Here is a 13,462-nt window from a genome sequence, read left to right as displayed (position 1 = left end):
AAATAGCGGGTTTTTGCTACCGCTCTCTCTTAAAATTGAGTATTGCGTGCTATTAAAAATGAGTAAAGGCCTTAATAATGTGTTGGCTCTCTCTTTAAATAGAGTGCAAAACTGAGCACAAAATTATGCTATAAAATTCCTCATTGCTGCTGCCTTCTTTTCGGCTCATAACTTTTATATCTCGTTTTTGGTTACACCTAGGAAAGCTAAAAAAGGATAATTCTACGAATTTCGCCAAGGACTGCCAACTGCTTGTCAACGCTGGCAACTGTAATTGAAAGGTCCTGAAAGTTCAAGTGAAAAATCAATTTATAGTAGAAACTGAATTAAAGTGTTGATTATTAATTAGTGACTGTGAGTGTGTATGCGTGTGTGTGTGTGTTAAGTATAAACTAAGCCAAGAAACTGTAACATTAGAGAAAAAGTTGAGCAAAATTTTAATTGAAAAGTCCTGTAAAATCTATAAGTATATATAGAAACATTGTTGCGTGTGTGTGCGTGCGTGCGGGTGTGTGTGTGTGTGTGTGGGCGAGCGCCGTTATTCAGGCTGCGCAGACTGCAAATAAAACTCCATGTCTATATCCTTCCTGTTGCCAACCAACGGCTAACGACCAACGCAACGCATCGCAACGAACGCCCTTCACCCCGACACCTCGCCCCCTTACCACTATCACTATCACTCCCTCTCTCTTTCTCTCTCTAACCAAATGCAACTCGTGCAACGATTTCTTCCTTTTCTTGTTCTTCTTCTTCTTCCTTCAACTGGCTTCCTTCAATTTCATTTTTTCTGCTCTCGGTTTTTAGGTCAGGCCAGAAGCCAGTCGACATTTGATACTCGTTGGCGTCGTTAGTTGCTGCTGCTGTTTGACAAAAAAAACCAAAAAAAAAAATAAGAAACCATAACCTCCACCCCCCGGCAGTCCGCCGCACATCTATGGATATATAGAAGGATGCTCAGGAGGATTTATGCAACAAAAGAAGAAGAAGAAGAAGATGAAGCAGTAGCAGCAGCAGCAGCAGCAGCAGCCGAAGCAGTTGAACCATCATCATTGCTTCATTCTATTCATAGATAAATATATATACATATATAAAATCTGTGATGCATTAAGAGATAATGGCAGCCACAAGCAGCCCAAGTACAAGTGGCTCCTCGGCAACGCCATCCCTATCATTGGCCACAACACCGGCAACGACACCAACAACAACAACAACCACATTGGCCCACACCAAAACGATGACAACGGCAACACAAGCAAAACGCTTGGGCTACACATCGCCATCGACTTCCGTCATCTGTGAGGAGGTCTTCGATGATGCCTGTCTGCCATCATCAGAGGGTGAGTTCCTGTTACCATATTGTTGTTTTCTACACACACACATACATTCCCACGTGAGAAGGCGTGGCAACTCCTTCTCCTACACCAATTACAAACTCTAAATTCAAAAAAAAAAAAAATCAATAATGGGCCAAAATATATACATATATATAAAGGTAATATGTAGGTGGCAACAGGTCCAGATTGAAATTTGTATCAGCTAAATATAGAATTTTCGTCTAACTGTGAGATTAATGTTTTAGCACTCATCGATTTTGCATACTTCCTTCCTTTGACCCTTTGACCCATAGCCATAAACCATTTTTTATCTTTGGCAAATATGATATTGATTTAGAATTAAGTTCCATATAAAAATGACAAAAGTTCTTATTTATTTGGATGTCTCATAAGAGTCTTTTACAGTATTTGGTTAACTTAGCTAACTTAACTTCCACTTTGCCAAAAATCTCATATGTCCTTGCAGACTTTAACGAATATTTGTCCATTAAGTTTGAAATAGATCACAAGCTACGAACTGACTGAAATCCTATAGAAAATCCATTCGATACATCGACAAATATTTCTGTAAACGGTGAGAAAATTTAGAAAACAAAATCAAATAAGCTAAAGTTCATATATCCTTGCAGAGTGAGGAATTTGTAAAAAAAACTTAAATACTTTTGATAAGTTAATTTCCTAAACTAATTTTTGAAACTGACCCCAAACTGACTCTGGCTATAAGAAACAGAGTACACTCAGGAAAAAAAATTTTAAGTAAACGAACGTTTTTTGACAAAATTTGATGAAATAGTGGCTAAAATAAAAGTAAATGAAATCAAATGAAAATGAATGTGCTTAGATATAATTTATTTAATATTTGGCAACATAAAACTCTTGAGGTCAATCCATTTTAACATACAAAATAAAAAAAAAACCCAAATTTTGGCATGCTTTTCGTCATTTGTTTTGGTTTTTGGTGCATAAAAAGAAAATAAAAAAAGGAAGACAGTTCTTTTTCACTCCCTTGGTCAATAAATAAGTGCTCTAAATATAAACTAATCATAATTTAATAATTTTCCCATTATGGAAAGGGTACTAATAGAAATAATATAAATTTAAGCAGTTTACTTAAACTTTTTTTGCTGACTGTATGTAAATACCAAGTGTCATTAGGTTTTTAAGCACTTAAACTTGGAAATATTTGCAATTAGGACAAACATCTCAGAAGATCCCAAGCTTCAAAAGGATTCTTCTTTGTTAAAAGACTGAAATTAAGATATGTAGTTCCATCCAATTGTAAGCTTAGAGGAAATCCAAATCCTCCAGTCCATTCAATGCATTGACAAATGTTCATCGAAGACCATGACTAAATAATTGATATACCTAGTGGTGGTTGGTTGCATCAAAATGGATTGGAATATTTAATGAATTTTTTTTGGCTAACAATTTGTTGCCTTCTTCTTGCAATATTAATGTACAAAAAAGAGCAGGTGTTTTTTTTTTTTTTGGGACTGGTGACAAGTGTTACTTGGAGGTATATATATGAAATATATGTATTCTCTATGGCTACCATTTGATACAAAAGGTCGAGGAGTCGAACTACCCTGCAAGCAAACACGCGCAATAGCCTGGCCAAGTGAATTTGGCCAACAACCCTTCAAGTTGGGTTAATTGTTGTCGTTCATGTCGTGGTTTCTGTTGGTTTTTTTTAACCAAGATTCCCGTCATGCCATACTCAGAGTGTGTGCGTGTGTGTGAGTGTGTTTGTGTGGTGGTTTTTTTTGGTTTCTTATCCACACCAGCTAAAATCAATAGGCTCAATGCAAATGCAGGCCAAGTTGTTGTTGTTGTTGTTGTGGTTGCCTGGTCTTTCGCATGCCATTCAGTTAACTGGCAGCTTTTCTATGGCCATGTTTATATTTACAAAGCCAAATGGAATTCATAAGCACACAACATCCTCTTGTGCCTTCATCTCATCATCAGCAGCCAAGCGGATTCTAGGACTGGCTGCAAAAAAATGAAAGTCTTTATTGAAAGTAAAATTGGTTCTTAGAATTCCTTTCAAATCCTTTCACTTGCATTCATCTCAGGTTAGTGCGTTTTGTGGGAATCTCTTTTGAGATCTACTTCATGTGCATTGCACCCCCCCTCTGCTCCAGCATGACACACTTTTCATATCCAGCTTTTTATTAGCCAAGTTAACAGATATGCATGAGTATTCTTACATATCTAATAAGTTTGTTATCCAGACTATCCAGGACATTTTATATTCAAAACTAAAAAGCTTTTCTTCCTCACTTAGTGCCGGATTAGGCCAAAAACCTAAACCTAATGACCCCATCATTATGCAAATTAAAAGATCACTTTACGATGTGAAACTTGGAACAGAAAATGAAAATTGGTCAAAAACGATTCGTAAGGATAACCTGCCTTTTTTGTCAGATTGTATTTTGCCAATTTCTAACAGATTTCAACAAGTCAAATTTAGGATATTTGAAAATAACATTAAGCACTTGGATATTTGAAGAAATGAATTTCGATCCGAAATCATTACAATTTTTTGTGAAAATTGGAATAAAATTAGTTCTCGAGATTTTAAAGCAGATTGTAAAACATTATTCCAACGCGAATTTTTCAAATACTCAAAAAATTTACTTTTTAAGAGCTTCATGAAATAAATGTTTCTTCGAAAATTTTGCTGTTCCTTGGCGTTTTTGTCCTCGCTTGAAAAGATAATGATTAAATAATGTGACTAACATTTCAATCTAACTTTGAATTGAAAAAGCATTATCACTTACAAAACTCAGTTTAAATTTGTCATTATATCGTATTCTTCTTCATCGAATATCTTTTTCGTATATCGTATTCTTCTTCTATAGATCAGAGAATCTTCTTTATGACATAGATTATTTAATTATTCTTTACTTCTGTACCTCGTTCAGAAGTTTTTATACCCTTGCAAAAAGGGTATATTAATTTTGGTCAGAAGTGTGCAACGCATAGAAGGAAGCATCTCCGACCATATAAAGTATATATATTCTTGATCAGCACGAAATTTTGCATGCTGGCTTGTATATACTGCAGGCGTTGTATATCTCGGATTCAGCCGGATCGGATCACTATATCACATAGCTCCCATACAAATGGCAAAGTCACGAACAGTGACTTTTCTCAATAACTTCGTTATTTTCTGAGCTATTGTCATGAAATTTAATATTGGTGAGTTTATTATACATATAAACGACTATGCCAAATTTGATCAAGATCGGGTGACTATATCATATAGCTCCCATAGGAACGATCTTTCGAAAACAGTGACTTTTGTCAATAACTTCGTTACTTTTGACGCGATTGCTTTCAAATTAAACATTTGTTAGTTTAATATCTCTATTAATGACTGTACCAAATTTGATAAGGATCGGGTTACTATATCATATAGCTCCCATAGGAACGATCGGTGGAAAACAGTGACTTTCATCAATATCTTCGTTATTTCCCATGCTAAGATTGTTGGCCGTTCTTTCGCAAACATTAGCCTTTTTAGCTTAAACCTTTTTCCATTTTGATGGCTATAGGTAAGGAAAGAGTTACCAAAAAAGTTGCAAGGGTATACAAACTTTGACGCGGTCGAAGTTAGTCCCGGCCCTCTGGTTTAAAAGACTTCCATTAAATATCGTATCCTCTTCAATAGAATCTTCATATCGTTTTCTAACCTTATATACATATATAGAAGAATAGACATGGATGGACTTAGAAAACAATTTCGGAAAGAGTCTAATCAACAAATCGAAATTTTTGGTTCAGTAATTGTAATAGTTTTGCAATTTGTCAAAATTGCACTTCGAAAACTCGCTAGCTGTGCTGAAAGTTAAAAAATTATTCAAAACACTAGCATTTCGGGAGTTATCCAGACCTTTAAGAGTCCATTCTTGGATCCGTTCATGAGAGTACTCTACTTTTCCATGGCAAATCTAATAAATTCTACATGTTCTTCCACCCAATTTGTGGATGTTTTTTAACCTTTCTTTTATTTAATCACTGATAAAGGCAAATTCCAAGTAAGTCAATTTAATCAAAGTTTAAGACATACTTTATGCTAGATAGTTTACCTCTGAAAATTTCGATTTGACACTTAATGCCCTAGATATATATGTTTAAAGTGTGATTTGTGTGATTTATTTTTAAACGCATATGCCTAGGAATTGCTGTCAGTTCTTTTTAGTCGGTGACACAATGCCTGTTCTTTTGTTTCGATTACTCGCTTTTATGTTTAGTGGCTGGCAAAACGGTGGCAATCATTTTTCCAATATCATATTGCCGAATGAGAGCATTGAGTGTATTCGAAATCCAACAAAAGGTGAGCTGAAAATGGTTATTGAATGCAATTTTTATCAAGAAGACAATGGAAACATTTTCCGAATCTAGAATGGCTGGACTTTTTTATGGGGATACATAGTTTTTTTATGGATCCGACGGTTTTTATTCACATTTTGGCATTCACTTATATCATTTATCATGTGATTCGTTAATATGTGGACCCAAAACAACAGATGTTCAAATTGCTAAGTTGTGTATATGATTTAAATATATATGTATTATATAAAGATAAACTTGGATGTGCTTTGCATTAGTGTTAGATCCTTTAGGTTTAGATGTTAATAGTTGAAAATCTGGAGGAGTTCCTGGCTAGTTGGTCTAAAGAGCAGATGAGTTTAATCTGTGTTGTGTTCCCTTTGCAGAGATCAACGAGTATGCAGCTCTGATTGGTATCGAAGCTGGCAAGGAACCGCATTTACTTTATCTAGCCAAAGAGGGTCTGATGGCCGCTTTGCCTACGGAGTGGAAAATTTGGTAAGTGCCCTTTGACTTTGTTGTCATTTTGCCTGACTTACATATATTTTTTCCGTTTCCGTTTCCGGTCTCGATAGTTACTCGGAGGAGAAGAGCGGCCATTACTATCACAATACACGCACGAAACAGTCGCAGTGGGATCATCCCTTGGATGCTGTCTACAGGGATCTGGTCGAGCAGACGCGACAAAAGGTCGCTGCCGGTGGTGGAAGTGCAGCCACGCCCATAATTGATAATTCGGATGATGTATCGCAGTTGGATTCGGGCATACGTAGCATGCAGGGCACCGATGAATTGCTCGACGATATGAGTTCGCCTTTGAACAATGGAAGCAGCCAGGGACAGGGACAGGGTCAGGGATCGGGCCAGGGCGTTGCAATGGCCAATCAATCGGTGACAATGGCAACGGCAACATTTCCGGGTCCAAGTGGTTTCAGTGGTGGCGTTAGCCGCTTTCTCGAGTCGCGCAGCAAAAGCTTTGGACCCATATTTCAACCTGTCAAGAATACACGTTTCGAGGTGGCCAAGACAAATGCCCAAATCAGTCTGTCCATGAAATTTGCCACCCCGAAACAGCAGCAGCAGCAGCAACAGGCGAGTGGAGAGTCGCAGTCACAGTCCTCTAATGATCATCAGCAATTGCAACGAAAGGGCGGAGCTTTCCAGCTGTCCGGCACGGGAGCCATGTTCCTGAAATCACGACGGCAGCTGGAGCAGACCCCAACGGATACAAGTGGATCCAATGCTCTAGCTCAAGGTGGTGTCAAGGGCATTCTGCGTGACTCGAGCCTAACGGATATGAGGCGACGCTTGGAGCGGGATGAACAGCAGCCCCTGCAGGCTGAGGGAGAGGACAAGAAGAGTGTACGCTTTAATTTGGAGGAGACGCAACGTTTGCGCAGCTCTCCAGAGGATGATAGTTCACGCAAGTTGACGCAGAGTCCGGAGTTGTCCATTAACTCGGATGACGATGAAGACGAGGACGAGGAGGAGGAGGAGGAGGAGGAGGAGGAGGCTGCCGAGCGTGAAGATGATGTGGACGATGATGAGGACGATGATGATGTCTGGGATGAGGTGGACGTGGTCGATCCTGATGCCATGGAGGTCATGTGCAGTCTGAATCCCTTCATAAGCGATGCATCGAAACCCATTCGGGTCATCAGTGTGCCCAAATCTCAGACAATTCAGATGATGAAGTCCCAAAATGGTGACTTTGAGCAAAGTGCAGGAGGAGGAGGAGGAGGAGGAGGAGCTGCTGGTCCAGCGGCCGCTGTGGCTAGCAGCTATCTGGACAAACTCAAGGAGACGAATGCCGTGAAGCCTCTCTACGAGGACACCGATTCCGATTCCAAGGGCAGTTCGGTTCGTAGCTTTATCATCAATAAATCGGATCAGGACTCTCTCCAGGCAACTGGCAACAATCCCTTCGATCTGGACGAGCTGGGACGCAAACATAGCCACGAGTTGGAGCAATTGCAGCGCAAATCGGCCCAGGCGGCCTCCGATAAGCTCGGCATGCGTTCCCTAAAGATGGCCAGCAAACTGGTTGGTCTCCTTAAGCATAAGGATCCGAGTGGCAGCTCTGGTGGCGGCTCAGACCTAACTGAGGCTCAGCTGCAGCAGGATATGGAGGCTCTGAAACGTGAGCATGAGGCGAAACTGAAGAGTTTGCGGCACGAATACGATCTCCGCCTGACGTCGCATCAACATCAGCTGGAAGAAGCCTTTGACCTCCAGCTCGAGGAGTATCGCGAGCAATTGGAGCAGCAGCTGCAAACCAAACGCGGTCAGGTGGTCAGTGAGCACAAGGCCCGCATGGCCACCCTGCAGAGCAATCATGCGGAGATCCTGCAAGAACTCGAACGCGATCTGCACAGTGAGGAGGAGATTCTGCGGCGCGAGCACGCCGCGAAACTTTCCCAGATGCGCGACAAATTGGCCCACGAGCTGGAGCTGGAGAAGCAGCGTCTGCGTGAAAACGGCGAGGAACGTCTCTACGAGAAGGTGCGTTGCGAGAAGCGTTTGCTCGAGGACAAGTATCGTTGCCTCAAGGAGAAGTATGTGCGGCTCAAGACGGACGTAAAGCTGTCGCTGGAGCGGCGCAACCGCAGACGCGAGGCTCAGGCCCTGCAGCAGCATCACACGCATACGAACAACACGAATACGACAACCGGATCGGAGACGGAGCGCTCCATATCAAATAAGCCGTCGATTGGGAATAGTGAGAATCGTTCGCTTAGCTATTCGGAGCAGGCGTGCGGTGGAACAGTGGCCAAGGTGAAGCCGCCAGTGCCGCCGAAAACTCATCTTAGCCATAAGCCGAGCATTACCAGTAAATATATCAAACATCTGCAGCTGCAGGATGACACGAATACATCGATTAGCCAGTCGGATACAACCATATCGAATAATTATAGCAAAGGGCGTTATTTGCCCACTCCCGGGAGAGAGGCCACCGGGGCAGGAGGCGCTGGCGGAGGATGCATTGCGGTGCTCAGCGACAATGGCAATTCCGATTCGGAGGCAGCCAGGAATCAAGAGAATAACAATAATAGCAACGCCACCAAGGGTTTGGGTCTTGGCCTGGGCTTGGGCCTAAGTGGCGGACCACGCAAGAAGCTCTTCTCACGCACCAAATCGGCCTCCACGTCGCGCCTCAACTCGGACAACAATTACAAGCTGGAACGGCCATGCACTCCCGTCGAGAATCTGCGCCATCAATTGCAGAAGCTAGAGGATCTGGAAGATCAGTTCCCGGAACACACCCTGGACACAACGTACCATCTGCGCTATCCCTTCACGGATATATCGAATGAGCATGCCGCTGTGGTCGGTGTGGGCTCTGAATTGGAGTTCTTCAAGCATCGCATCCACTTGGAGCGCGATTCGGTGCGCCGGGCCAAGGAGTCGTTGCGGACACAGCGCACCAACTTCAGGGCACGCCAGCGCGAGATTAAGCAGCGACATAAGAGCACCACCCTCTCGCCCCGACACTCGCTGGACCAACTCATTCAGGAGGAGAAGGAGCTGACCGAAATGGAGGTGAACTTGCATCGCACACGCGCTCTCTTGGGCGAGAAGGTCATACGATTGCGGCACTTGGAGCAGAGTCTCTTGCGTATCTATGAGAAGGAGAAGCCCAGCTTTGAGCTGGAGCCCAAGGACGATGCCACCACATTGAGTGACCTATCCTCGCATTCGAGTTCCGGCTTCAGCAGCACCGATTTCGCCAGCGGTGCCGATCTCAATAAGCGCAAGGAATACTTTCAGCAGGAGTCGAATGAGTGTATACAGAATCTAGAGATTCTCAATGCCGAGATTCGTGAGATTCTCGACATTCTTGGCCAGAAGCAGCAGAGCCAGCATCAGGCCCAGATGCAGCCCTTGGCTCTTATCTCGCCCAATGAGTTGAGTTGGTCGCACATGCTTAGCCAGCAGTCGGCATCATCCACAGGAGGAGGAGGAGGAGTAGTGGGACTGGGCGTAGGAGGAGGAGCAATGTCGCCAAACCCCTTGCCCCTTCAGTCGAGCAGCTCCAGCCATAGCATGGGAAGTGTCACCGGTACCATGCAGGTGCAAGTCCATGCCCCCCAGTCTATACCCACGCTGGCTGATCGCTTGGAGACATATCGCCAATTGGCAGCTGGTCGCATGCATAGCTCCATGGGCGGAGCCATATTGGCGGCCAACACCATCGTCTCCCAGAGTCCACGGGCTGTCAACTACACCACGAGTCTGGTGGAGCGGACACGGGACTTGCGCAATTGGCTGCGTCAGGCGAAGACCGAGCATGAACTGCTCACTGGCATGGGCATGCATGGCCATGCCACGCCCATCACCGGCACTGGAGCCTCCAATGCCGCTGCCCCACCTGCTGGCGGCAATCTAACGACCACACAACCTGGAGCAGCACAGACCAATCTGTAAAGACGATCAGAATCAGGATCAAAATCAGGATCAAACTTTTTTCTAGTCAGTTTATTGTTATGCCATTTCCATGACCATGGATAACTCAATCGACATCGATCGAATCAATCAATCATGCTCGATGACAATCGTTACGAGAGTCCATAAGTCCCCTTTGCCGCCCCGCCCCCCACTCACCCCCACTCCCTCCAGTTCCATGGTCATAATTGTTTGTTTATATCCGTTTCCGTCGATAATTTGTAAAACAATTTAAACAAATTAGTTATTAGAAACACTCACAAACACACTCACACACACACACACACACGCATGTATATATTTATATGTATTTGTATGTTTAGTTAATGCAACCAAAAAATTTTGGTGAATTTTATGAAATTATATTTTATTATGCATTTTCCTTAACAGTTTTTAAGTGTTTCTCGTGTTTCATTTTGGTTGCATTTGCTTAGATGTCTATACATATATATGTATATATAGCTTATATAATGATATTTATTATGATTATGATTTCAATACTCGCCTCCATCTATATGCCTTTTGTTGCAAACAATCATTCTTCAACTCCCCCTATCCCCTTTCTGTTTAGCGCATATTATTCTAATTGTACCTTAATTTTTTTTTAGCTTTGTTAAAGTTTTGCTTAGTATTAAAATGAAAAACATAATGAAACAATCACCAAAGATGGACATGAAAAGATCATCGAAACGTCAATCAAATGAGAACTCCTTGAAAAACATTTTCGAAATTTAACTACGTAAATTAACTAAGAGTTAATCCAAATGTTATAGTTAATTAATATAATAAATCTAAGCGAACAAAACAAGTATAGAGACGCAGGGAGAAAGCGACAAGGTTAAAAGGTTAAAAGAAAGCCAGAAAGAAAGTTGTTCAATTGTGGCAAATATTTGAAATCGAGCAAATATTTTGAGCAACAAATTGACAACAGGAGGAGAAAACAGGACGATTGATTGGAAAAGCTTTATACACTAAATAAAAAAAGATTAGTAAAACAAAAATAAAACAGTAAGAAACCTTTTTCGATTCTAAAAATTCAATATTGAACTTAAAATTTGGAAAATAAAAATTTAAGAAAAATTGTTAAGTCAAAATCATAAATCCAATTTCAATATATATGTATATATATTTATATATATGTTAGCCAAAATACTTATATATATATATATACAGATCGATAACAAACGCACATCATAACATATATATGTATGTATATTTATATAATTTGTGGGCAAAACATTACTCATACGCCATGTTAGCCTTCATTAAGCTGGCACAACGTGTCGTATGAGTAATATAGCAAACCATTTTTTTCCTATTTGATTATGCAAATTTCTTGAAGAAAAAGAAAGAAGAGACTAATAACCCAAACCAACTTTATAAAGAATTTGAAAAGCTTCTAAGAAAAACAACTTTTAATTCGTAAACGATTAGGAATTTTAGGAATAACTACATATATGTGTTGGCATCATCAAGGGGGAACCTAGGGGAAATTTGCTCCCAAAAGTATGCAATAGGATGAAAAAGGATGCATTATTCTTACTTCAAATTTGATGTTTTTTTTTTTGTATCCACAGAATATTCCAAAACTTCAAATTTCTTCGATTTTCCCTGTTAACTTTGTAGCAGAATTAAATTTCTCAAAAGTTTTCTCATAAATCGTTCGAAAAGCCAACACTTTGCATACTTTAGGGAGTAAATTTCTTTTTCATTTTATAGCCCATTTAAATGTGAGTGATATCTTTCCTTTGACTTGTGACTTTAGTTAGACAAAGTGGGACAGTGGGACAAAATCAATTCAAAAATTGATTTTAAACTTCAGTATGTCTAAATGATTGGTAATAAGATTCTAGCCTTACATATCAATCAAATTTTCATTAATTTCGATCGATTGGGAAAATTGGTTTGTCTAAATGACCAAAACTCAGAGCATAGACTTGTCTTCTAGACATATGAATATATATATATATATATACATATACTTATGTGCAATCAACTGTAGCTAATCATTAGTGTTTGTTTTTTTTTTCTCATTATCAGTCTTGAGCACAATTAAGGAAAAAGTCAGGAAAAAACTTTGTATTGATGAACGGAAAATCGTGTGAATATGTAATTTGATGTTTTTTTTTGTTGTTTTTTTTGAAGTAACAGGGTGTGCCATAAGGAGAGGATGTGGTTCGAAATAGTACCTAATTATTGAAGGTCCAAGAATAAATGATATTGAAACTGAATTGTTTGACTCTTTGATCGATATGATGTGGGACACTCACAAGGGACACCCTGTACACGCACACACACACACACACAAACACACAGACATAATAACATTAACTATATGATATAAAGATATGAGAATTTTAGCAGATGTTACTTAACTAATATCACAGATATTCAAACAAATAAAATTCAAAAAATAAAATACACACAATGTTTATATGTAGCCCTATGGTTAATATATATATATGTATTGTACTTTTTTAACAGTTTTTTTCTAATTGTAGAAGTACCAGCATACGTATAACAGATATTTGTATAATGTATGTATAACACTTTTAGTTCCTGAGCAACAAAAAAAAAAACAAGAAGAAAACAAAAGCAACCTAACCTAAAATGCACAATAATTTTGTGTATATGTATAAGTTTATTTACACACACACACACACATACACATGCATAGACGCACACATTTCCCTCTCTCTATATACATACATACATATATATATATATATATTTATTGTAGAAGGTTAAGTCTGAATCTATTAACTGACAGTTGTGCCCCCTCGGATAAACAAATATGGAATATATATGTAGAATACAATTTATAGGAGTTGGTTCTGTTATTTTTTTTTTTCGTTTTGCCTTTTATCTAAATATATATGTGTAGATACAACAGCAGCACATACATATACATATATGGTATTTAGAACGCCTCCGACTATGAAGGATATATATATATATAGATATATACTTATGTAATGTGATATTGACTTTAGCCGTATGAAAGCTTGGGTTGTAAATTCGTGAGCCATAGCTAAAGTTGTATGTAGTAGTGTAAATAATAATACCAGAAAACAAAAACAAACAAACAAACAAACAAACACCTCATCATTCAGTTTTCTTCTCCCCCCCCCCCTTTCTCTAGCACCTCCCCCCCGCCCAGTTCTTCTTACATTACAACAAAACTCTGTCAATTCGTTAAGTGTGTCTCTCTTTATGTGATAGAAGCCTAAAAGCAGGCAACACAAAACCCAAAAGAATCACCAAATTTCAATTTGTTGTAATCCAAATAAATTCTTTTTGCTAATTATACAAAACACACACACACACACACACACACAAATACATACATA

The 13,462-nt window shown here is 39.9% G+C and overlaps 1 protein-coding gene across 3 annotated transcripts; it reads left to right on the top strand.

Moving 5' to 3' along the window:
• The first annotated feature begins 158 nt into the window (after positions 1-158).
• Positions 159-10,477, top strand: LOC6641229 (centrosomal protein of 164 kDa). Of its 3 annotated transcripts, XM_023175324.2 has the most exons (4): positions 159-281; positions 805-1,337; positions 6,056-6,167; positions 6,245-10,477. In XM_023175324.2, exons 2-4 carry the CDS (start codon positions 1,115-1,117, stop codon positions 10,092-10,094), a joined length of 4,185 nt encoding a protein of 1,394 aa, XP_023031092.1. In that variant the 5' UTR covers positions 159-281; positions 805-1,114; the 3' UTR covers positions 10,095-10,477. The 3 variants fall into 3 exon arrangements, 2 of the variants coding, with proteins under 2 accessions (XP_023031092.1, XP_046867237.1); XM_047011281.1 differs by lacking the exons at positions 159-281; positions 805-1,337 and adding an exon at positions 5,489-5,673; XR_006954358.1 differs by lacking the exons at positions 159-281; positions 805-1,337; positions 6,056-6,167; positions 6,245-10,477 and adding exons at positions 5,606-5,673; positions 5,742-5,926.
• Positions 10,478-13,462: the final 2,985 nt, after the last annotated feature.

Source organism: Drosophila willistoni (genome assembly GCF_018902025.1).
Source record: "Drosophila willistoni isolate 14030-0811.24 chromosome XL unlocalized genomic scaffold, UCI_dwil_1.1 Seg141, whole genome shotgun sequence".
Lineage (NCBI taxonomy): Eukaryota > Metazoa > Arthropoda > Insecta > Diptera > Drosophilidae > Drosophila > Drosophila willistoni.
Note: the sequence above shows the minus strand (reverse complement) of the source record. Positions and strands in the feature narration are given on the sequence as shown.